General features: G+C 39.5%; 1 protein-coding gene across 1 annotated transcript; it reads right to left on the bottom strand.

Annotated features, from left to right (window-relative positions):
- Positions 1-707: 707 nt before the first annotated feature.
- On the bottom strand, positions 708-21734 carry LOC123240722 (zinc finger protein 2 homolog). Its single transcript, XM_044668441.1, has 3 exons — positions 21602-21734; positions 21341-21457; positions 708-2248 (listed from the first exon to the last, which is right to left on the bottom strand). Exons 1-3 carry the CDS (start codon positions 21732-21734, stop codon positions 708-710), a joined length of 1791 nt encoding a protein of 596 aa, XP_044524376.1.
- Between the last annotated feature and the right edge of the window lie 3841 nt (positions 21735-25575).

The raw sequence follows: 25575 nt of genomic DNA, 5'->3' as shown, positions 1-25575 counted from the left end.
GCAGTATGGATTCTCTGATGTCTAACAAGAGTGTTTCTCCATTTGAACACCTTTCCATACTGTTTACGTTCATAAGGTTTCTTTCCAGTGTGGATTTTCTGATGCATAGCAATATCGTCCCTCCATGAGAAAGCCTTTCCACATTGTTTACATTCATAAGGTTTCTTTCCAGTGTGGATTCTCTGATGTAGAGCAAGACAGCCCTTCTCTGTGAAACCCGTTCCACATTGTTTACATTCAAAAGGTTTCTCTCCAGGGTGCATTCTCTAATATACAGCAAGTTGGCTCCTCTGTGTAAAAGCCTTTCAACATTGTTTACATACATAAGGTTTTTCCCCAGTGTGGATTATCTGATGTGTAGCAAGATGACCCCTTTAAAATGCCTTTCCATACTGTTTACATTCATATGGTTTTTCTTCAGTGTGGATTCTCTGATGGGGAGCAAAAAAGCCCTTCTCTGTGAAACCCTTTCCACATTCTTTACACTCATAACGTTTTTCTGCAGTGCGGATTCTCTGATGTCTAACAAAAGCATTCCTCCATTTGAATGTCTTTCCACACTGTTTACTTTCATAAGGTTTCTCTCCAGTGTGAACTCTCTTATGCTCAGCAAGATGCCTACTCCATGTGAAAGCCTTTCCACATTGTTTACATTCATAAGGTTTCTCTCCGGTGTGGATTCTCTGTTGTTGAAAAAGATGGTTCCTTCATGCAAAAGCTTTTTCCACATTGTTACCTTTATCAGGTTTCTCTCCAGTGTGGATTCTCTGGTGCATAGCAAAATGGCCCGTCCCTGTGAAACCCTTTCCACGTTCTTTACATTCATAAGGTTTCTCCCCAGTATGGATTCTCTGATGTCCAGCAAGATGACTCCTCCTTTTGAATGCCTTTCCACATTTTGTACATTCATAAGGTTTCTCCCCAGTGTGCATTCTCTGATGCTCAGTAAGATAGCTCCTCCATCGGAAAGCTTTTCCACATTGTTTACATTCATAAGGTTTCTCTCCAGTGTGGATTGTCTGATGCATAGCAAGATAGCTCCTACTTCTGAAATCCTTTCCACATTCTTTACATTCATAAGGTTTCTCTCCAGTGTGCATTCTCTGATGCTCAGCAAGATAGCTCCTACTTCTAAAACCCTTTCCACATTGTTTGCATTCATAAGGTTTCTCTCCTGTGTGCCTTCTCTGATGCTCAGCAAGAGAGTGCCTACTTGTGAGAGCTTTTCCACACTGTTTACATTCATAAGGTGTCTCTCCAGTGTGGATTCTCTGATGTGCAGCAAGGTGACTCCTCCATTTGAAAGCCTTTCCACATTGTTTACATTCAAAAGGTTTCTCTCCAGTGTGCATTCTCTGATGCTCAGCAAGATAGCTCCTCCTTCTGAAAGCCTTTCCACATTGTTTACATTCATAAGGTTTCTCTCCAGTGTGCCTTCTCTGATGCTCAGCAAGAGAGCGCCTACTTGTGAAAGCTTTTCCACACTGTTTACATTCATAAGGTTTCTCTCCAGTGTGGATTCTCTGATGTGTAGCAAGATGACTCCTCCATTTGAAAGCCTTGCCACACTGTTTACATTCATAATGATTCCTTCCAATGTGGATTTTCTGATGCATAGCAATATCTTCCCTCCATGTGAAAGCCTTTCCACATTGTTTACATTCAAAAGGTTTCTCTACAGTGTGTAATCTCTGATTCTGAGCAAGATGGCTCCTCCTTGTGAAAGCCTTTCCACATTGTGTACAGTCATAAGGTTTCCTTCCAGTGTGGATTGTTTGATATGGACCAAGCTCAGAGTTATGACCAAAAGGTCTCACCCCTTCATTATTCACAGACAGCATCTCTACACGTTTACACTTTCTATGTCTTATGAGGTCTAAACTCGAGCCATAGGCAATTCTCCTTAGGTTACCTCGATACATGGGCTTTTCAAGAGGTTTCTCATGTGACTGATTAAATCCTACTTTTTCAGGAAAGCTTTGTGTGTATTCACTGTTCTCACCACTGTCATTTCTTGACGTCAATTTTGTATACTGATTGAAGACTGAATATTGGCTGAATTTCTCTGCAGTTTCACCAAATTCACAGTCACTCTTTGGCTTTTTATTCACCTTGATATTAGCATCACAGATTTCTCTCAAAATGAAGCCACAGGGACCCTTATTCATGCCTCTTGGAGGGCCAGATCCTTCCACAAAAAGGCTCAACTTCGTAGACATATCCTTCACTTCAAAATTAGTCTCCGCTTCTAAAGGAAACAAATAATAATATAAACACAGATGGAAAGCAGATGCATATGATGCACACACACCCCCACAGGGAATAGAAGTTCTCTGTTCTGATGGCAATAATTAAATGGCCTTTTATTCCATTTTGCAAGACCAAAAGGAATTTTCAAACTTAAAGAAGCAGAACTTATGAATGTAAACATTTTGTCATAACTGTAAGATAGAACATTTTAGAAATACTTTCACATTCAATAACAACGAAATGTCAGAATGGATGTGTGGCACAGACAGGACCAAGATTCTTATCAGACTTCTGTAGTATACAGAGAGAGGGGGTCAGGGCAGTTTTTACAGGCTTTGGCTGAGATCTGATGTCAGTTAGGAGTTTAGAATCTTGGAAGAAAGTTTCAGTTGGACCTGGGACCTTGTGGACAGAGAACCAGGGCCAGTTGAGCTGCTGCTTCTCCTTTCTGAAGATTGAAAATTTAGCCTAGCTTTGGCGTATTTATTTGAGATTTGTTAATTTAGATAAAACCCTTTGTATCTCCATACTATACCTCATTTTCCCTACCTTCTTCCCTTACCTAAATGTCTGTGAAGAGTGAATAAGGAGAGTGACTCAGAGAGTAGTTTCAAATCTGTGAGGGTTCAGCTATACTCTTGCAGTACTTTATCTAGAGAGGTTAGGTAGTCATCATCATATTCCCTTTTGATTTCAAGATCACCTTGAGAGTTGAGTCAGGGCAGGACCTTGCTCAAACCCCACCTCTGCTTCCCTTCCCCCACCTGAGGTTTCTTTAAACAACTGTTAGGGCTTCCTTTAATCCCCTTTACCTGACAATTTAACCTGAGAAGACAATAAACCCCTTTTGTGTTTAAAACAGACCTGTTAGTTACAGTTAATTAGTAAGAAAGGGAAGAAGAGGAATAGAACCAACATACTCTGGGCTTGAAGGGAGGCTGGGGTATCCATCTTGAAGGAAGGTGTAACTTCAAAACAAGTCCCTTCCTGTGAAATTAACTAAAGTCTGTAGTTAATTTCAATCAGTCTATTTCCCTCAGTTTGTCTTTAGTCTAAGTCCTAGTCTATAAGCCCTGCTGCTCTTTGCCTGTTTAAATTAATTCCTCCTCTCCCTGAAGATCTTTGTTACCTTCAGTGTTATACACCCTGACTTCAGCCTCATATTATATGCTGAAATTTCACTATTACATCCTACCTGCCACTCATATTATCTACCTAGCAAGTCCCTGACAACCTCCCTTCCAAATCCCCTTTAACCAAACACCTTTCCCAAATTCTCCCATAACACTTCACAACTAATGTCAAAAATAAAAACTGGAGAAGTGACCTAACCAACTTACTTGCAAGCAGACTACAACTAAAACCCTGTGCCTAAGAATGCTTTGTTTATAGTATGAACAATCTATGTCTGTTGCCCTTTCTGTCTTTCCACTAAAAGTCACTTGTTGGTTAATCTCATAATTTTATCAATATCAGATATCAGTATCAAGATATTTCGTCCCCATCATTTTGGATACACTATCACGTGGTCATTCTTGGTAAATTTTATATGCTAAGCTGAGAAACAACTTTACTTTTTTAAACTCTCAGGCAGTAATGTTCAAAGTGGAATACAAGATTTCTTCTTTTCTCTAGAGATGCAAAGATATTGTGTCATTCAGTGCAAACATGCTACATATTCATCTTATTTTACAATCTACCATATGTCTCATACTCTAGACTTAGATCAATTTTGTACCTGATATACATATGATATACATCATTCACCTCTCAGGAAATAAACAGTATAATTAACGGTTGGTCTGCCAGTCCACAATCATAGACCTCTCTTCGCTACAACAGATAAAAGTCTTTTGGAATAACAGCCCTTATACATCCACTTTCACCTCACTCCCTTGAACAGGAGATCTTTGGGTCTTTTTGCCTTAGCATCCATGGTGATTTCCCTCACTGAAAGCAGGAGATAAAATTTCCTTTCAGAACCAGAAGCCCTGAGCCTATAGAAGAAGGAAGGGATCAGGAGAGAAAAACAAAAAATTTGGTCCTCATAATGGAAAGGGGACCTTCAAGCAGGTCTATAGAATGGTTTCTGTTGTATTCATTGTTGGGACATCTGCAGGAGGATAGAGATCATGGAATACATTTGAAATCAGAAAATTCCATCTTAATCTACCTCGTGTAATAGAAGGAAAGGCACATTCCATAACCTCCATTATATAGAAATTAAAGGCAGCTGGTAGTCAAGGGTTAAGATGTCAGAACTTGGAGTTGGAAAAATAAATTTAATCCAGTCTGAGAGAGAGATGGTAAGTGGGTGCCCCAGGATAAGTATTTAATCTGTTACTTCAGCTGCCTCAACTAAAAACTGAGAACAATAAGAGTGTCAAACTCACAGGGATGTTGGGAAATTAATGATAATTATGAACTCCTCTACCCAGTAGAGGGCATAGAGCAGGTATTTTGAAATGCTTATTGTGGTCCCTTTAATGCCTATCACCAGGCCTGGAATTTGAGGGAAGAATGAAGGAGGAATAAGGATAAACTTGTCAAACTAGGAAGAATTAGGGGCTGTGAGTTACAGTTTCATACTTCTTTTTAAATTTTATTTCCAAATTATTTATTTTCAGAAATGAATAATCCTATAAAACCACAACCTCAAAACAAAAACACAAATATACAAGTGAAAAATTGTATGCTTTCATCTGCATTGCAACTACAACAAGGTCTTTCTGTGGGGTCATTCTTTACCACATGTAATGGTTAGAATGGGTGATTGCCAAAAATTATAATTAACCCTTAAGTCACAAGAATGTTAATAGCTAGATTTATTAATAAGAAAAAGAAAATAAGGGAGAAATATAGAAAGGAGATAAGAGACTTTCAGTTTAAGATGGCTGCAGAGTAGAAGCAGGGAGCTTAGCTCTCCTAACCAATGGATACAACCAAAGGACACAACCAAATCCAGATGAACGAAGGGACCCCACAACAGGGCTCAGCATTGAAGGCACATGGGATTTGGGCATTTCCACACTATAAGGGGGTGAAATAGCTCTCACTAAAACTCAAGCTGATCAACCCCTCACCCCCCCCCCCAACCCACCTACAGTCCCAGAGACAGCACACAAGAGTTAGAGCAAGCGTGGGGAATTCACTAAGTCACTAAGTTCTTGGCAGCTAAGTGGGATCATCAGGGGCTTGCTCCTGAGAGCAGCAAGACTTAAGTCCCCAAGAGGCTAAAGAACAGGGACTGTGAACAGGGACCTTGAACACAGCCTTGGGCTCAGACCTAGAGCGGAGTGGTGACAGACTATGGAAACAGTGCACTTAGACTCATAAAGGAGCCTTGGGCAGAGGAGCATGCAAGGGGACCACCAGGAGACTTGACCCTGAGAACAGGTAGACTTGAGACCCCAGGAGCCTAAAGAGCACAGACCTTAAGGCTCAAGTATAAAGCTGACAGAGGGAAGCACTGCTCTGTGACTCAGGCAAACACTGCTCCACAGCTCTATACACAGAAAGCTTGCCTGCCTCACCCAGACTTCTGACTGAGAAGAAAAAAGCAATATAATAATGGCAAGCAATGCCCAAGAACTAACCAAGAGAAAAAACAAGAGGAAAGCATTAACACTTAATAACTTTTACACAGAAAAAATCCAGACAACAGAGCAGACAGCAGAGGAGAACAAACAAGTAAACATATCCAAACTTTACCCCCAAAATGAAAATTGATCACAAACTTCTGAAGAGTTCAAATCTGAGATCATGAGAAAATGGAAGAGATCTGGCAAGAAAAGTGGGAAATAGCTCAAAAGAAAATTAACAGGTTAAAAGACAGAAACTCCCAATTGGAGAAAGATGCCCTAAAATCAAAAGAAATGATAAGCAAATTGGAGACCCAAATTAAACAGCAGGAAATCATGAAAAGCAGGATAGATCAAAGAGAAAAGGAAAATCAAAAGATTATAATAGAAAACCAGTTTCCAAAGACCAGAATTGGGAACTAATAAAGCAAAGTCAAAAGACTGATAAAATAGAAGGAAAAATATCTCACTGAGAGAATGACAGATCAAGAAAAGAGGTCTAGAAGAGACAATATGAGAATCACTGGTCTTCCTGAAAAGTCAGAAATTAATAGAAATTTTGATACTATACTAAAAGAAATTAACCAAGAAAACTGTCCTGATGTTCTTCAACAAGAGGGTAAAATAGACATGGAAAGGATCCATTGATCACCCTCTACACTAAACCCTCAAAAGTCAACCCCCAAGAATATAATTGCCAAATTCAAGAGTTTCTACGTTAAGGAAAAAATATTACAAGAAGACAGAAAGAGACAATTCAGATATCAAGGAACACCAATCAGGATTACAGAGGATCTGGCAGCCTCCACATTAAAAGACCGCAAGGCATGGAATATGATATTCAGAAAGGCAAGAGATTTGGGTCTACAACCAAGGATCACTTACCCATCAAAACTGACTATATACTTCCAGGGGAAAGTATGGGCATTCAACAAAATTGAAGATTTCCAAGTATTTGCACAGAAAAGACCAGAACTAAATGGAAAGTTTGATATCCAACCACAAAAATCAAGAGAAACATGAAAAGGTAAATAAGAAAGAGAGGGGAAAGAAAGAAAACTCTTATTTTAAAATTTTCTTCTTTAAGGGCTTCAATAAGATCAAATTATTTGTATTCTTATAAGGAAAAATGTTATGTTTAATTCTCAAAAATTGTATTCACTATTACAGTAATTAGCAGAATTATTCATAAGGAGAAGTTGGAATACTAAATGGTCTAAGTATCTAAGTATCTAAGATGATACGGAAAAAAAGGGAGGGGGGAAAAGAAGATGGCACCAAGAGAAACTTGAAGGAATAAGAAAATTAGGATAATCTATACCACACAAAGAGGATATGGGAAGAGAAGGGGATGGATACTATTATAAAAAGGAGAGGAAGAGAGCATAGGAAATACTTAAACCTTACTCTCAGCAGAATTAATCCTGAGAGGGAAGAGTAGCTATATCCATTGTGATATCGAATTCTACTATATCCATTGCGATATCGAATTCTATCTGACAGCACAGAGAAAGTCAGAAGGGATATACCAAGGGGGGAAGTGGGGTGGGGAGTTCAAAAAGGGAGGGGAAGAAATGGGGGAATGGAATTCATTAGGACTTAAAAAATAATAAGAGGGGAACAAAAAGAGAGGTGGAAAGGGAAGTAAACTAAGGGAGGGGATAAGGTGGACTAATTTAAAACAAACTACTGGCTAAAAAGGAAATAACATAAGGAAAAGGAGCAGAACTAGGAGAGGATATCAAAATGTTGGGGAATACTCAGCTGATAGTTATAATTGTGAATGTGAATGGGATGAACTCACCCATATAATAGAAGCAAATAGCAGAGTGCATTAGAAACCTAAATATGACCACATGTTGTCTACAAGAAACACACATGAAGCAGGTAGACATACATAGAGTAAAAATAAAGGGCTGGAGCAAAATCTATCGTGCTTCAACTGAGAAAAAGAAGGCAGGAGTTGCAATCATGATTTCTGACAAAGCCAAAGTAAAAATAGATCTGATTAAAAGAGACAGGGAAGTTAACAATATTCTCATAAAGGGCAGTATAGACAATGAGGAAATATCAGTACTCAATATGTATGTACCACATTTCTAAAGGAGAAACTGGCAGAGATCAAAGAGGAAATATATAATAAAACTATACTAGTGGGAGACCTAAATCTTCCCCTATCAGATCTAAATAAATCAAACCAAAAAAATAAGAAAGAGATAAGAGAGGTGAATGAAATCCTCGAAAAATTAGAGTTAATAGATAAGTGAAAAAAAAAAGAAATAGGGACAAAAAGAATACACCTTTTTAGCTGCACATGGTACATTCACAAAGATTGACCATTTACTAGGGTATAGAAACATGGCAAACAAGTGCAAAAGAGCAAAAATAATATATGTAACCTTTGCAGATCATAATGCAAAAAAAAATAATAATTAGTAAGGGCACATGGTGAGGCAAGTCAAAAGTTAATTGGAAATTAAATAATATGATTCTCCAAAATCAATGAGTTAAATAACAAAACATAGAAACAATTAATAATTTCATTGAAGAGAATTACAATGATGAGATATCCTACCAAAATCTGTGGGATGCAGCTAAAGCAGTACTCGGGAGAAATTTATATCCTTGAGTGCATATATTAACAAATTAGGGAGGGCAAAGATCAATGAACTGGGCATGTAAATCAAAAAACCAGAAAGGGAACAAATTAAACATCCCCAGTTAAAAACTAAATTGGAGATTGTAAAAATTAAAGGAGAAATCAATAAAAATTGAAAGAAAAAGAACTATTGAATTAATAAATAAGACTAGAAGCTGGTTCTTTGAAAAAAGACAAATAAAATTGACAAAGTACTGGTCAATCTAATTAAAAAAGGAAAGAAGAAAACCAAATTATCTGTATCAAAGATGAAAAGGGAGATCTCAGCTCTAATGAAAAGGAAATCAAGGTAATCATTAAAAATTATTTTGCCCAACTATATGGCTATAAATATAGCAATCTTGGTGATATGGATGAATATTTACAAAAATATAAATTCCTAGATTAACAGCAGAAGAAATAGAATACATAAATAATCCCATCTGAGAGAAAGAAATTGAACAAGCTATCAAAGAACTCCCTAAGAAAAAATCCCCAGGACCAGATGGATTCACAAGTGAATTCTATCAAACATTCAAAGAATAATCCCAATACTGTACAAACTATTTGACATAATAAGCAAAGAAGGAGTTCTACCAAACTCTTTTTATGGTACTGATCCCAAAGCTAGGTAGACCAAAAACAGAGACAGAAAATTAAAGATCGATCTTCTTAATGAACATAGATGCAAAAATCTTAAACAGTATGTTAGTAAAAAGACTCCAGCAAGTGATCACGAGGGTTATTCATTATGATCAGGTGGGATTTATACCAGGAATGCAAGGATGATTCAATATCAGGAAAACCATTCAATAATTGCCCACATCAACGAACAAACCAACAAAAATCACATGATTATCTCAATAGATGCTGAAAAAGCCTTTGACAAAATACAAAACCCATCCCTACTGAAAACATTAGAAAGTATAAGAATAGAAGGGCCTTTCCTAAAAATAGTAAACAGTATATATTTAAAATCCATCAACAAACATCATCTGCAATGGGGATAAATTAGAAGCATTCCCAATAAGATCAGGAATGAAACAAGGATGCCCATTGTCACCTCTATTATTTAACATTGTACTAGAAACATTAGCAGTAGCAATTAGAGAAGAAAAAGAAATTGAAGGTATTAAAATAGGCGGTGAGGAGACCAAGCTATCACTCTTTGCAGATGATATGATGGTCTACTTAAAAAATCCTAGAGAATCAACTAAAAAGTTAGTGGAAATAATCGACAAATTTAGCAAAGTTGCAGGATACAAAATAAATGCACATGAATCATCAGCATTTCTATATGTTTCCAACACATCACAGCAGCAAGAGTTAGAGAGAGAAATTCTATTTAAAATCATTATAAAATACTTAGGGAATCTATCTGCCACTACAAACACAGGAATTATATGAACTGAACACAACTACGAAACACTTTCCAAACAATTAAAACTAGATCTAAACAATTGGAAAAACATTGATTGCTCATAGGTAGGATGAATTAACATTATAAAAGTGATCATTCTACCCAAATTAATTTACTTATTTAGTGCTATCCCTATGAAATTACGAAAAAACTTTTAACTGAATTAGAAAAAAACAATAACAAAGTTCATTTGGAAAAATAAAAGGCCAAGAATATCAAAGGAAATAATGAAAAATAATATAAAAAAATGAAGGAGATGGAAGGTCCTAGACAGAATTACTTTTTTTTTAAATTGGAGGACAATGATACCAAAATTAGAAGGGAAACAACAAATTGGGAAAAAAAATCTTTATAACAAAAAACTCAGATAAAGGTCTAATCACTCAAATAAACAAGGAGCTAAATCAATTGTACAAAAAATCAAGCCATCTCCCAATTGATAAATGGGCAAGGGACATGAATAGGCAATTCTCAGATAAAGAAATCAAACTATCAATAAGCACATGAGAAAGTGTTCTAAATCTCTAATAATTAGAGAAATGCAAATCAAAACAACTCTGAGGTACTACCTCACACTTAGCAGATTAGCTAAAATGATAGCAGGAGAGAGTAATGAATGTTGGAGGGGATGTGGCAAAACTGGGATATTAATGTATTGCTGGTGGAGTTGTGAACTGATCCAACCATTCTGGATGGCAATTTGGAACTATGCCCAAAGAGCAATAAAAGAATGGCTGCCCTTTGATCCAGCCATAGCATTGCTGGGTTTGTACCCCAAAGAGATCATAGATAAACAGACTTGTACAAAGATCTTTATAGCCACACTTTTTGTGGTGGCAAAAAACTGGAAAATGAGGGAATGCCCTTCAATTGGGGAATGGTTAAACAAATTGTGGTATATGCTGGTAATGGAATACTGTTGTGCTCAAAGGAATAATAAACTAGAGGAATTCCATGTGAACTGGAAAGACCTTCAGGAATTGATGCAGAGTGAAAGGAGCAGATCCAGGAGAACATTGTACACAGAGACTGATACACTGGTACAATCAAACATAATGAACTTCTCTACTAGCAGCAATGCAAGGATCCAAAGCAAGGCTGCGGGACTTATGAGAAAGAAAACTAGCCACACTCAGAGGAAGAACTACAGGAGTAGAAACACATAAGAAAAACAACTGTTTGAACACATGGGCTGATGGGGATATTATTGGGGATGTAGACACTAAACAAAAACTCTTAGTCCAACTATCAATTTATATGGAATTAGGTGTTAATCAATGATACATGTAAAACCCAGTGAATTTTGTGTTGGCAACGGGGGGGTTGGGGAGGTTTGGGGGAGAGGTAAAGAACATGAAACATGTAACTATAGGGAAATGTTCAAAATTAAAATTAAAAAAAAAAAAAAGAAAGAAAGGAGATGAAGAATTTCCTAGCCTAATAATTCAGAGCTTAACAACTCTATCTCTGAATCTCAGCCTCAGAAAATAAACCCCACAGGTTGCTGCTGGGTCTCATCTTATAAATCCTTACTACACCTACTAGTTCTCTTACATCACTCCCCCAGGAACCAATCACAATTCCTCAATTAGCCTGGCACCACCTGGAAGGCAGGGCTCAATTCCCTGGTTGCTGATTGACACAAATTCAAAACAAATGGAAGGGAAGTCTAAATCTCTGATTGATCAAATCAAAATACAAATTCCTTTCTCACAGTCCCCTCTGGGATTCTATTGGGAAACAAGTATGTTGAAATCTCCTCAACTGAGGGTGTTGGGGGATTAACATGCTTACTCTCCCCAATGAATCATTTCAAATAACCAATGTATATCTCTAAGGATTCTCCCACTAAAGGTGTATAAAACATTGTGCTTTCCTAGGGGAAATTACAGCAACCTGGGAACAAGAAGGAAATAAAAAAGAAAGAAAACAAAAATAATAATAGACACACTGACAAAAAGCCAATTAGGGGGCATTCCTTTTTGGTAAAAGAATTTACATTTAGAATTAATTTCACCCCTTTCAGTTCATTCTGGATCTCTTGATGCATCATGTGGTTTCTGCAGACATTTCCATGGAATCCTCTTAAAAAATTAAAAAAAAAATTTCCCTATTTGAGGCACTGGGGAGTCTATTCTCCTAAAATTCCTCCAAAAGAATGTCAAACTCTGGATTTTAGGACAACCATACAATGAAAACCATACAATAAGTACCACAGAATTGTACTGGATCATTGTTTTGCTGAGAGTAGCCAAAGCTAACACAGTTGAATATTTCATAACATCACTGTTATAGTGTAAAATGTTCTCCTGGTTCTGCTTATTTCATTCTGCATCAGTTCATGAGGGTTGTCCCTGCTCTTTCTGAAATTATCCTATTTGTCATTTATTACAGCACAATAGTAGTCCATCATCCTCACATAGCACAATTTATTCAGCCATTCATCAACGGATAGACATCCCTTTAATTTCCAATTCCTTGCTATCAACAAAAGAGCAGTTATAAATATTTTCCTACAAGTAGGTCCTTTCTCTTGTTTTGTAGGCCTTTGGGAGTCATTCCAAATTGCTCTCCAGAAAGGATGGATCAATTCACAAATCCAACAGCAAGGTATTAAGTGCTCAATTTTGCCACATCCCCTCCAACCTTTGTCACTTTCCTTTACTATGTTATTGAAAATTTTGAGGTCCCTGATTAAAACTTCCTGTGGAAGTTTACGGGTCCTTGAACTACATTTCCCAAGAGCCAACTTGCTTCCTGTCTTGTGTAATGACATAGGCAGTTATGCAATAACGTAGATAGAAGGATAAAAAGTGAGTGGCTGGATGGGCACTTGCTCTTTTCCACCTGAAGTAGCATGGTGGCAGAGGGAATGGCGGGTCTTTCAAACTGACTCTTAACATGGCACATAGCTTCATTTTTCTAATGGCTACCAATAAATCTTTTAATACCCTAACATTTTTAAATCTATCCTTTTATATCCATTTTATTTCTTACATTGAGGGTGACCAGAAGTTTGGAGACATAATCCTCAATTTTTCAGATAGCCAAGCAAGCCATGCTTCTGCTATGGCTTTTCAATCTACCCCCACAGTCAGAACTCTGAGAGAATTCCAAATTCTCTCTGGAGCTTCAGACTTGCTTTTGCCGTTTTTTCTGCTTTTATTTTTGGCCACTTTGCTCAGTTCTTTTGAGTGACTTTTTGAAAGGAGAAAGTTATTTTTCTGCACCAGGCTATTTTTCTGGGAAAGGGGAAAGTCATGTTTCCACCAGCTTATTCCTGCCCGCCGTGCCTTATATTCCCCATGGCTGCCAATTCAGCCTATGTCAGCCACATCTATCAGCCCCTCCATGGTAGCTCTGCCCAGACACTGATCCCAGATCCTAGTTGTTCTCTGCTGTTCCTGATTGCAATTCCCCATCCCCTTGGATGCTGGACTCCTGACCCTCCCTGGAAAACTCCAGCTGCTCCTGCTGATGCTGCTGCCGCCTTCGACCCCAGCCACTACTCAGAGATATGGGAAGTAAAAACCCCTTCTTTTTCATTGTGAACACATAGGAGAATTTCCCAGTTGTGTTTCCTCTTAGACAATAACTTTTAATGGAGAAAAGCTTCTACGCCCATGAGCAGCTCCACATGGGTGGGTTTTTTTTTCAAGTCTGATCTAGTTGCTTATCTAGTCACCCCTCCATGAGCCTCTCCATGTGGGTTTTCCAGCCATTGGTTCTTCTAGTCCTTACCCCAGTCTGCTTAGATAACACATGGACTTCTAACCTTTTACCAAACAGGAACTTTTAAAAGTCTGGCCCACTGTTGTTTTTTTTTTTTTGTCTCTGTATCTTATTGTACTTTGCTAATTACTTGTTTTATGATTTAATTTTGCTGTTTTAAGTTCATATATTAATCTGATCAATATCTTTTTGTTAAACTGATCAATTTTTAATCTAATGTGTTTTTGGCTGCTAGAAAAATTCTGTTCATAATTTTATTGTAACTCCTTAATAGTGAACAAGTTTATTGTGATTGGTAAAAAGGTTTTTAACTACACTGCTTGTAATTTGTCACTTGCTTATATTATTGTATTTCCTGATTTCTTTAAGGTTTAATTTTTTTTAGTTTAACTTTATTAAACTAATAAAATATCTATTCTGTTATATAATTTTTTATCTGTACCATTTCCCTATGATTTTACTGAAAAACATATCATTGTAAAACAACCATGAACATCCTACACAAACATTTTTTAAGTTGTAAAAGCCCATAATTCTTATGTATACTGAATTTGTCATCTCAACTATAGGATCACATGTTGCCTTAACAGTTTTTATTCTATCTTGACAATCACATACAACCTTAAAGAATATAATGACAAGAATTTAAATTGTACTTTTATAAGAGGTCTTTAAAATTGACTTTAGGATTTTATAGTAATTTCTGAGTGGATGATAGGCATATATATATATAAAAAGAATGTTGTCTTAAAAGGTAGAGAAAACAAATAGAAGTTTCCTTTCCAGACTTTATATATAAAAGCAGGAAGCCAAAAGAGCTCCTGAATGCATGCTTTTTTAACTCTTTATTTTAATTTACTTTCTCATCAGAAGAATCTATAATTCCTAGAATATTTTAGACCCAAAAGGTTTTTATCAGATTGTTTCTAGACTCTGCCGCACATTTGGATGGAGGCAGTATTAGATTTTATTAAAAATATCTCAGCCAAGGTTGAAAGATTTGTTATACCTATTGAATTAGTGACAAGTATACATTTTTTGAAAACATCACAGCAAGTGGTTATATAGAAAACTTATGGGTTTGTTTGCTATTGTCTTTAAATATGTTATTGATTCTAAGCTATATATTTTTGAACTTTAAAACATTCTTTTATTATTTTTCCCTTCTATGTGCAATACAGTATCTGAGGGGTTTTTCTCTCTCATTTTTGTACTTAACACTGTGTTTTTCCCTGAATTTTACATTTTCTTATTGTTTTTCCTTTTATTTTTTAACAGAATAATTGACTCTTTTTCCTTTTTTTCTCACTTCTTGTACTTAAAGTACATATAATCAATGTTAATCCTTTTTGATTTACAGCAATGTAAGTTTAATATAAATATATAACTGCTATAATATTAATGCATACCCCAAAGCTGTAGTCCAGTGATTTCCAAAGTGGACACCACTGCCCCCTGGTGAGTGCTGCAGTGATCCAGGGGGGCAGTGATGGCCGCAGGCACATTTATCTTTCCTATTGCTTTTAAAATTAAAAAATATTAATTTCCAGGGGGTTAAGTAATATTTTTTATGGAAAGGGGGCAGTAGGCCAAAAAAGTTTGGGAACCACTGCTTTAGTCTATGGAAACCTGCCATGAATTGGTAAATGTAATGGGACTGTAATTAATGATTCTGTCTGATTCCAGGAGAAGGAAACAACAGAGCCACTATATGGTGCAAAACTGCACAGTGCCAAGGTCAAAAAAGACCATACCAATCCAGGTAGGATTGATGGAACTTCCATGCCAATATTGAAGGACTTGAACCTAGTGTTTGGGGTTTGGGGTTGCAGCTTTTCTGACACATGTTAGAGACCAGACTTCCCTGAACTTCCTCCTAGTAAAGTACAAAAGGTTGGCCATTATCCTGGCTCGCCCTATCCCTAAGAGTCAAAGCAAATCAGATCAGGGAAAGATGCTTCCCTTTCACACACAAAAAAATTTGGTCCTTTTCTTCCTCTTATAAGTATGGCAACTTTCTGTAGTCATTGCTACTAAATTGGATAATTGCACAACTACATAAATCACTTTAATTGGGCCTTGATTCAAGGACCTGCTATAGGTTTATTTTTCCTTTACTTACATTTTTGCACATAAGACTTTGACATTTTACATTTCATCCACAAGTTATTTTTTCTCTTTTATTTGGATTTTTTAAAATCTTTTTTATTTCTTTTGCCAATTGATTCACACAACCCCATAACTCATCCATGTATCCTTAGCTGATCTGAGTGTTGCCCTTAATCCTCTTCAGGGAGAATTGTATAATTAATTCTCCTCAAGGGGGTATGTATTTTTTTTTATTATAATCTATAATGTAAAGTTTAAATTCTTTTGAGAGTAATTTCAGGATAAGAAATTTGCCATCTCCCCAGAATTCAGACAACGAGCCTGTTTGGAGAAGGCACCATGAAGATGCCTGCAGAAACCTACACTGCATCAAGAAGATCCAGAATGAACTTTGGGGTGCAGTTGATTGAACTATGGGGAGTTGAATGCATTTGTTTTGAATGTACACTCTTATGCCAAAGGGGATTGCCCCCAATTGGCTTTTTGTCAATGTGCCTAGCAATCATTGGATCATTGATTTTGTCCTCTTTTTTTTTTATCTCCAAATTTCTGTAATTTAAAAGTTATTTATGTTTACAAGAGCCTTCGGGGAGACCAGTCTCTCTTGGATCTTCAGGGGAGAATTTGTAATTGAAATTTGAGGTCTCTGATCTAAACTTCCTGGGAAAGTTTAGGGGTCTTTCAAACTACATTTCCCAAGAGCCAACTGGCTTCCTCTCTTGTGTAATCATGTAGACAGGAAACATAATAACGTAGACAGAAGAATAAAAACCAAGTGCCAGGATTGGCATGCTCTCTTTTCTGGCTGAAGCAGCATGATGGTGGAGGTAATGGCAGGTCTTTCAAACTGACTCTTAACATGGCACATGTCTTCATTTTTCTAATGCCTACCAATAAATCTTTTAATACCCTAATATTTTTAAATCTATCATTTTATATCCATTTTATTTCTTACATTACTGTCATATTGGTCAATCAGATAGGGGTGAGTTGATACTTCAGAGTTCTTTTTAAGTTATTTCTGTAATCAAGAGCCATTGATAACATTTCTTCATATGATTATTGACAGCTTTGATTTCTTCATTTGAAAAATGTTTATTCATAAACTATGACCATTTGTTAGTTGGAAATGACTTGCATTCTTGGATAAAATTGACCCAGATCTTTATATGTGGGAAAAATGAGATCAGAGAAATCTGTTATAAAACAGTATTTCCCAGTTTGTTGCTTCTCTTGTAATCTTTATTACACTGGATTCCTTTTTTCAAAATAGTTTAAAGTTAATATAGTCAAAATTATTCATTTTACATCTTGTAATATTCTTTATCTCTTGTTTAGTCATAAATTCTTCCTTTCTGCATAGATGTGTCAGGTAAACAATTCTATGTTCCCCAAATTTACTTATATCACACTTTATATCTAAATCATATGCTCGTTTTGATCATATATTGATATAGGGTGCAAGCTATTGGTCTATACCTAATTTTTGCCATAGTGTTTTCTAGTTTTCCAAGCATTTTATATGGTCACTCTAGACGATTTAAAATATTTGGGAATCTATCTGCCAAGAGAAGCAGTGGAATTATATGAAGACAACTACAAAACTCTTTTCACACAAATAAAACTAGATCTAATTAATTGAAAAAATGTTAATTGTTCTTGGGTAGGATAAGCTAATAGCATAAAAAAATGACAATACTACTTAAATTAATTTACTTAATTAGTGCCATACCTAACAAAGTACCAGAATAATTTCTTATAGAATTGAAAAAAATTATAAAAGTGATCTAAAAGAACAAAAGATCAAGAATATCAAGAGGACCAATAAAAAACAATGTGAAGGATGGTGGCCTAGCAATACCAGACCTTAAACTGTAGTATGAAGCAGTGATCATCTTAACAATATGGCATTAGCTAAGAGATAGAAGGGTGGATCAATGGAATAGACTCCAGGTAAATGACCTTGGAAAAGGAGTATTTCATAAACCTAAAGATCATAGCCTTTGGGGTATGTACTCAATATTGGACAAAAATTGCTGGGAAAATAGAAAGCAGCATGTAAAAGACTAGGTTTAGATCAATTTCTCACATCTTATACCAAGAAAAGTTCACAATGGGTATATGACTTTAACATAAAGAGTGAAATTATAAATAAATAAATTAGGTGAACAAGAAATAGCATCCCTGTTAGATCTAGGGAGAAGGGAAGACCAAGCAAGAGACAGAGAACATTACAAGATGTAAAATGAATCATTTTGACTATATTAAATTAAAATGGTTTTGTACAAACAAAACCAATGAAATCAAAATTAGAAGGGAAGCATCAAACTGGAAAAATTTTTATAACAAATTTCTGACAAAGATCTAACTTCTCATATATACAAAGAACTAAGTCAAAATTTTTTAAAAATCAAGCCATTCCCCAATTGACAAAGAGAAAAGGGATAGGAAGAGGCAGTTTTTAGATGAAGAAATCAAAACCATTAATAATCACATGAAAAAATGTTCTAAATCTCTCCTGAATAGAAAAATACAAATCAAAACAATTAGCCACGGCAGAGTGGCCAATGTGACAGTAAAGGAAAATAATAAATGTTGGAGGGCATGTGGTAAAATTGGGACACTAATGCATTGCTGGCAGAGTTGTGAATGTATCCAACCATTCTGGAAGGTAATTTCGAATGATGCCCAAAGGGCTTTAAAACAATGCATGGCCCTTTCATCCAGCAATACCACTACTACTACGTTTGTATCCCCAAGTAATTAAAAAAAAGGTGGGGGGGCGACACCTGTTTGTACAAAAATATTTATAGCTGCACTTTTTCTGGTAGCAAAGGAAAATGAGGAGGTGTCTCTTGATTGGGGAACAGCTGAACAAATTCTGGCATATGATGGTGATAGAATACTCCTGTGCTATAAGGAATAATGAATAGATTGATTTCTATAAGAATCTGAAAGACCAACATGAACTGATGGGGACTGAAATAAGCAGAACCAGGAGAACACTGTACACAGAAATGAATTGCTAACAAAAGCAACTGAGGGATTTATGACAAAAAGTGCTATCCACAACTAGAAAAAGAATTGTGAGAATAGAAATCCAAAATAAGATGTGATTTATCACTGGCTTATAAGGGTTTTGGTTTTAAAAGATTACTGTTACAAAAATGAATAATATAGAAATCAGTTTTGAGTGAAAATATAGGTATAACCCAGTGCAATTGCTTGTCAACTCCAGGATAGGGGAGGAAAGAGGGGAGGAAGACAACATGAATCATTTAACTACGGAAAGAAATTTTAAAAGAAAATTTAAAAAAAAGAAAAGAAAAACCTGGAAAGATCTATATGAACTGATACAAGTGAATTGAGCAGAACCAGGAGAACACTATAGACGGTAACAGCAATATTGTATGATGATCAACATTGGATTTTCTGCACTCCTCTTTGCCCAGTTTTACTTCCAATTCCTCTTTGTCCTCAGAAATAGACTCTTTCTGCCTACCCTTCAAGTTGTTTTCCTCAGGAGCCCCACCTTACTCAGACATTGCTTCATTCTATAACTCTAGAATTCTAGAAGCACGCTTTTAAAGTTTGTTTGAGATTCTCGAGGTGGTTCCAGCTTTTGCTTCTGCAATCCTGCCTTCCTGGCACTGCATCCTCCATGAATATTTCATAACAAAAAATCTTTTCTAAAGACCAGACTCATCCCAAATGGGAAGGGGCTGCCTTACTAGATAGAATGTCCCCTCGATGGCCATCTGCAAGGAAAATCTGCCTTGGTAGTAACAGAATTTGCATGCAAAATTCAAGTCTAATTAGAAGGTTGACTTTTGTGATTTGCTTCAACAATGTAAATCTATAACACTGTTTTAAGTGTTCACCTGAAGCTACTTAAAATAGAAATAGAGACAATTTCAGGAGTAAGAAAGGAAAGTTCCAGTTTCTCATCACAGAATTCAAAGATTTTTAATCATTGATAAAGGCTTAAAATCCTGCACTTTTGGCATGGAATGAAGACATTCCCTTAATGGCAGATTCAGAGTTAATTGAGGAAATGGTCCTTACCCACAAAGAGTACATTCTGCACATTCTCCAGCATCACCTCCCTGTATAGCTCTTTCTGAGAAAGGTCCAACAGGCACCATTCCTCCTGGGTGAAGTCCACAGCCACATCCTTGAATGATATTGACCCCTAAACCAGCAAAAGTCACAAGATGTAGAGCTGAGTAGGCAGAATTTATCCAATCCAGTCCTCACCAACTAACTTGAAGAAACTGAAGCACACAAGGGACTCACCCCAAACTCTTTATCTTGAAGAGTGTCAGAGCCAGCTCTGGAGACCAATCATTGAAAGCCCATTAGAATACTGACAAAGGCATTTTGTGTCTCAAATGAGAATCATGTTGGAGGAATAAAACTTGAAAAAGTGTCCCACTCTGAAATGCTTTTCCCTATGGAATTAGAAAGAGGGTATGTGTACTCTGAGGGACATAGAAGATTCTGTGGAGAAGAAAGAAGGTGATGTGAAATCCCTCCTCATCACAACTGTCAGAACTGTTCTGCTAAGAACATTTTTTCAATGTTTGTGAGAAGGTAGCAAATACTGTGTGTTCTGGAGGAAAAAATATTACTGAAGCAATGTGGAAGGATCAACTGTAATCTTCTATGCTACTAATAGTAGTGTAATGATCCAGGACAGTCCTGAAGGACTTGTGAGAAAGAAGGCAATCAATATCCAGAGAAAGAACTGTGGAAGTAGAAACCCAGAAGAAAAACATACTTTATCACCTGGTTCTATGGATATATGATTGGGAGTTTTAGTTTTAAAAGATCAATCTATTCCAAAAAAGAATAATATGGGAATAAGTTTTGAGAAATAACACATGTATAACCCAGTGGAATTGTTGGTAAACTGCAGGAGGTGGGAGGGAAAATGGGAGAGAGATAATACAAATCATTAACCATGGAAAAATATTCTAAATAATTTTTTCAAAAGTTAAAAAAAAATAAAAAAAAAATAAAACAAATGAACCAAAATGAAAAATACTGAAAAAGCAACAGGTTAAATAATCCTATTAGGTTCAAGGTAAAATGATTTTCACAGGAAAAGGAAAGACCTAGTTTCTGTATGTTAACACTCTGAGTTCCTGATAGTTTAATAATATTTAAAAAACTGACCTTTTAGCCCTCCCCTGGTATTCCCATCCTTTTTCTTCTTCTAAAAACATGCCTTTTCCTGTCTGTGCTCATACCTGGTCTCACCTCAAACTTCTTCCAAACCCTCCCTGGTAGGTCCTGGAGGTCAGATTCAGAGACTGCCCTTGGGGCATTCCTGGAATAGTGGGCCATCCCCCTCTGATAGAATGTGTCACACTCCAGGGAGGATGAATAAAAAACTGCTTTTGGGCCTGTCTCTCTGGAACCTGGGCTGCCTCATCCAGGCAGGGGCTACAGAGGCCCTAGAAAACCCCCAGAACACAGTTGAGGATTGTGGGTGACCTTTGAAGTCACACTGACAGCAAGCAGTATTGGAGCCCCTGGAAGTTTGGGAAAGACAGAGGTCTTAGTTTTGGGGGGAGCTTGACCAGGGAGGGGATGGACTGCACTCACCTGGGAAGGGGAGCTCTGTGTCAAAGGGGCCATCTGGCTGCAGGGTCTCTGCTTGGGCCAGACTGTGGTCCTTCAGGGGGTGGGAGCCCCAAGGTGGGGGACTTCTTCTGTGTACACCTGTGGGGAATCAGAGACGGGGAGGGCTCAGAGGAGCTCCCAGGGCCCTTCCTCTGGCCTCAGGGGAGACTCTCGCCACAGGAGGGGACAGAGAGCCTCAGGCTTGGAAAGGACTTTGAACTGGACAGAAAGAAGCTTCCCCACCCTCTCTGCTGCTCTCTTTGGCTTCATTCCATTCAAAAACTGCATGGGGTGGATTGAGGACGACTGCAAAGAGGAGAGGTTGCTGAGTAATGGGGGGGGGAGGGGCAGGAGACACTAATGGGGAGACGGGCATTGGTTGGGGTTAAACATGTTGGCATTTGTTCAGTATCAGAGATCAGAGCTCCATCAATGGTCTGTGGGCACGGGCATCCCCCACACTCCAACCAGGCTCAAGTTGGCTGTGTCTCCCCTGGGACTTTTGGGGAAGGGCCAGGACCAGACCCTCCCCCATCCTCTGATTGCACCCCCCTCACCTAGCGGGGGGAGTGGGGAGAGGAAAGTGAGGGACCATTCTTTCATCTAGGGGAGGCTTTACCTGGTCTAGACAGAGCCACTCTGCCTGACATAAAGGCACTTCCTTATTTGTCCCTTTTCTATGGTCCTTTAAAACCATGTATAGACACAGAGACACACGAGACAAAGAGAGACAGAAACACAAACAGAGACCTCTCCCACCACACACACTTCTACCCCCCAAACCTCTCCTGCCCCCTCCCTCCCGTAGCATGTGCACCGAGGCCTCTCCCTTCACCGCCAGCCCCCTCCTCCGCCCTGATTCCCAGGCTCAGTTACCGAAACTCGTCTATCCAGTTCTCCTCCCTCCCCAGGAGTTAGAGAGCTGCAAGTCTTCAGTGCCGAAGCCCCGACTGAAACTTTTGCATTGAGTCCCTCCACTCCTCTCTCAAGGAGGAAAAGTCCCAAAAAGCACACGTGAGAACACTCCCGGAGCAGAGACTTCCTTCAAGATATTCCCAGCATCCCCTGGGACTGCACAGGGGGAGGTGCCAAGACCTGTGAAATCAGTGACCAGGCATTCTGGGAAATGAAGTTTTCTACAATGGGAGCATTAAGGCTTGGATGATGTCATGACAGATGCATTCTGGGAAATGGAGTCTTGCTTTCTGGATCTCTGGGTTTGGAGCCCTGCTGGAGGCGGAGCCCCGCACCAGGTGTTCTCTGTCTCCCCGGTTGCAGCGGGTCTTTTTAGTTTCCTTTCGTTTCTGGCAGTTTTAGCTTTGATCCTCCTTCGCCTCCTTCCTGTGATATAGGAGGCGGCCATGGAAAGAAATATGGAAGCATTTCTGAGGAGAGCTCAGATCTCGGGTGAGAAGGGACCCAAGAAGCCCCTGAGCCCGACCTCATTTCAGGGAGGCCCAAACTGAGGCAGACAGGCTGGTCCTTGTCCTGAATTAGGGGCGGGAGGATGGCTGGTTCCTGTGCCGTATTGATCCTAATAGCAGGGCCCTGGCGTGGAAAAGCCCCAATTCCTGTATTTTACGAACAATTACTGTGTATTTCTCTGTCAGACCCCGCTCAGAGATTCTATCTAGTCCAGCGATGGGCAAACTCAGCCCCCGCATCTGGCCCGCTGGCCACAGCACTTCCGTAATCATTAGGGAATTTCTTAAGGCAGTGATGGGCAAACTTCGGCCTGCTGGCCAGATGTGGGGCTTAGTTTGCCTGTTGCTGATTAGTCTGTGGCTTTTTGCACTTCCTTTACCTTAAGCATCCCAAAGAACTTCTTCCTCTTCCACAGAATTTGGTGACTGAGTGAAGGGGGCCAAGAAGGTTTTCAGGCCTGAGAGGGAGCCTTCGTGTCCCCCTGTGTGTGGACCAGGGCTGAGGCTTGGCTGGACCATCTCCTCATCAGACATTCACCAGTTAGGGGTGTCTTGGGGTGCTCCAGGGAGGGGCTGGATAAGGAGCTCCTCAAACTCTCTGTTAAACTGCCTGAGCAAGATCTGGGCTCTCTGGTCACCGGGGAGGCCCCTGACCTTCATGGCCATCCCAGGGCAGAAGCTGGCCTGACCCATACAAGGATCTCACCAATAAACGGTCACGTCTCCCCCCCCCCCCCAATCACTCTCTCACATGACTCCATTCCTCCCAGGAGGAAGCAGCTGAGGCAGTTTGGGAGCCCAAGTTGGCCAGTTCTGATCCCGCCGGATCCAGCCCAGCTCCTGCCTTCCTCTCCTCTTTATCTGCTCCGATTAAACATGAAGCCCCTCCAGTGCCAGCAGGTTTTCTCCATCTCCTTCCCGAGCACACGAGCACTTCCAGGAATCATCCTCACTGCAAAAGGCAGCGTGTGCAGGGAGTGAAGGCTGGCCCAGCATCTTACAGAGATTTTCTCCCTCCATTTTCCCCTCCACCCTGAGAGGGAGCTGCTCCTGTCACCCCACTGTGCAGAGAGGGAGCATCAGGGAGAGCAGGTGAAATGACTCACCCAGGGTCACTGAGATGGGAATTGTAAAGGCTTTAGTGTGCTGCCTGGCACCCAGGAAGCCTTCTCTCAATGTGAGCTCTTCTTGGAGATGGAGTCCAACCATTGAATAGGTCTGGAGGATACTTAATGGGAAAGGAAATGCAAAATGTCATAGATTAAATAAATGGAATCTCCAGTAAGGAGTCCTACAAAACTTTCAGAGTAATGCAAATAGGATGCTGATGGATGAGCCAGGAGGAAGAACAACAGAGAAAGGAAACTATAGGCAAATGTCCTTAATGAATAGTGATGCAAAAATCTTGGCTCACAACGTTTATTCTCTGTGACCAGGCAGAATTTATACCAGGGATGCAAGGTTGGTTTATATTAGGAAAACTATTATCAAAAATGCTTCCGTGTTTCTTTCCATGGCCGCCTCCTATATCACAGGAAGGAGGCCGGGGAGGATCAAAGCCAAAACTGCCAGAAAGGAAACTAAAAGGACCAGCTGCAGCCAGGGAGACTCGAACTCTTGGTGCGTGGCCCCTCCTCCAGCAGGGCTCCAAACCTAAGAAGACTCCATTTCCCAGAATGTCTCTGGCATGATGCCATCAATGCACTGGCACTCCCATTGTAGAAGACTCCATTTTCCCAGAATGCCTGGTCCCTGACTGCCCCCAAGTCTTGGAACAACCTCCCCCTGTGCAGTCCCAGGGCATGCTGGGAATCTCTTGAGGGTGGTCTCTGCTCCTGAAGGGTTCACACATGTGCTTTAGGGACTTTCCTCCTTGAGAGAGGAGGGGAGGGAATCAGTGCAAAGGCGCAGCCTGGCCTCCCCACTCTGGCAGAAGAGACTTTCTGCTCTCTAATTCCTGGGGAGGGAGGAGACCCGGGTGGACCAGTTGCGGGTAACTGATCCTGGAAGTTGGGGTAAAGGGTGGGTGGGGGAAGGGGAAGCTCCAGAGCAGGTGCAAATAGTAAGACAGGGCAGGGGAGGGTCTGTCTGGAGCATGAGCCAGGGTGGGCTTTGACCTCCCTCAGAGGAGACAATGCCCCACGGAGATGGGGGTGCAGTCACAAGATGGGGGCTGGTGCTGACCTTCCCCAAAGGTCCGAGGGGAGAAGCAGCCAATCTGATCCTGGTTGAAGTGAGGGGGGATGCCCAAGACCTCAGGCCATGGAAGGAGCTCTGGTCTTGGGCACAGAACAAATGCAAAGGCGTTTCCCCCAAACCCCACCTGATAACTATCACCTGCCCCCCATTACCCAGCAACCTCTCCTCCTTGCAGTCTCCTGCATTCCACCCTGTGTACCCAAAGAAGTTTCTGAAAGAAATGAAGCCAAAGAGAGCAGCAGAGGGGGTGGGGAGGCTTCTTCCTGTCAGGTCTAAGGTCCTTTCCCAGCCTGAGGTCCCCTCTGTGGGGAGTCTCCCCTGAGGCCAGGAAAAGGACTCTGGGAGCTCCTCTGAGCCCTCCCCCTCTTTAATTGCCCACAGATGTACAAAAAGGAAGTTTCTCTACCTTGGGGTTCTTCCTGAAGGATCACCGTCTAACCCAAGCAGAGATCCTGGAGTTAGAGTAAATGCTTCCCACCCCACCCAGAAGCCCCCATCCCAGGTGAGTGAAGTCCATCCCCAGCTCTGGCCAAACTCCCCCAGGAACTAAGACCTTTGTCTTTCCCAAGTCTCCAGGGGCGCCATCACTGCTTC

The sequence above is a fragment of the Gracilinanus agilis genome, chromosome 3, assembly GCF_016433145.1.
Source record: "Gracilinanus agilis isolate LMUSP501 chromosome 3, AgileGrace, whole genome shotgun sequence".
NCBI classification, from domain to species: Eukaryota; Metazoa; Chordata; class Mammalia; order Didelphimorphia; family Didelphidae; genus Gracilinanus; species Gracilinanus agilis.
This window is presented reverse-complemented; position numbering and strand designations above follow the sequence as displayed.

What these genes read in the sequence shown, in the direction of transcription:
- LOC123240722 (XM_044668441.1), bottom strand. Translation starts at nt 21,734, where the DNA reads ATGCCCGTCTCCCCATTAGTGTCTCCTGCCCCTCCCCCCCCCATTACT. An exon ending in CAAAGAGAGCAGCAGAGAGG is followed by an intron (nt 21,458 to 21,601) that starts GTGGGGAAGCTT and finishes GATTCCCCACAG; the next exon opens with GTGTACACAGAAGAAGTCCC. An exon ending in CACAGAGCTCCCCTTCCCAG is followed by an intron (nt 2,249 to 21,340) that starts GTGAGTGCAGTC and finishes TGTTTCCTTTAG; the next exon opens with AAGCGGAGACTAATTTTGAA.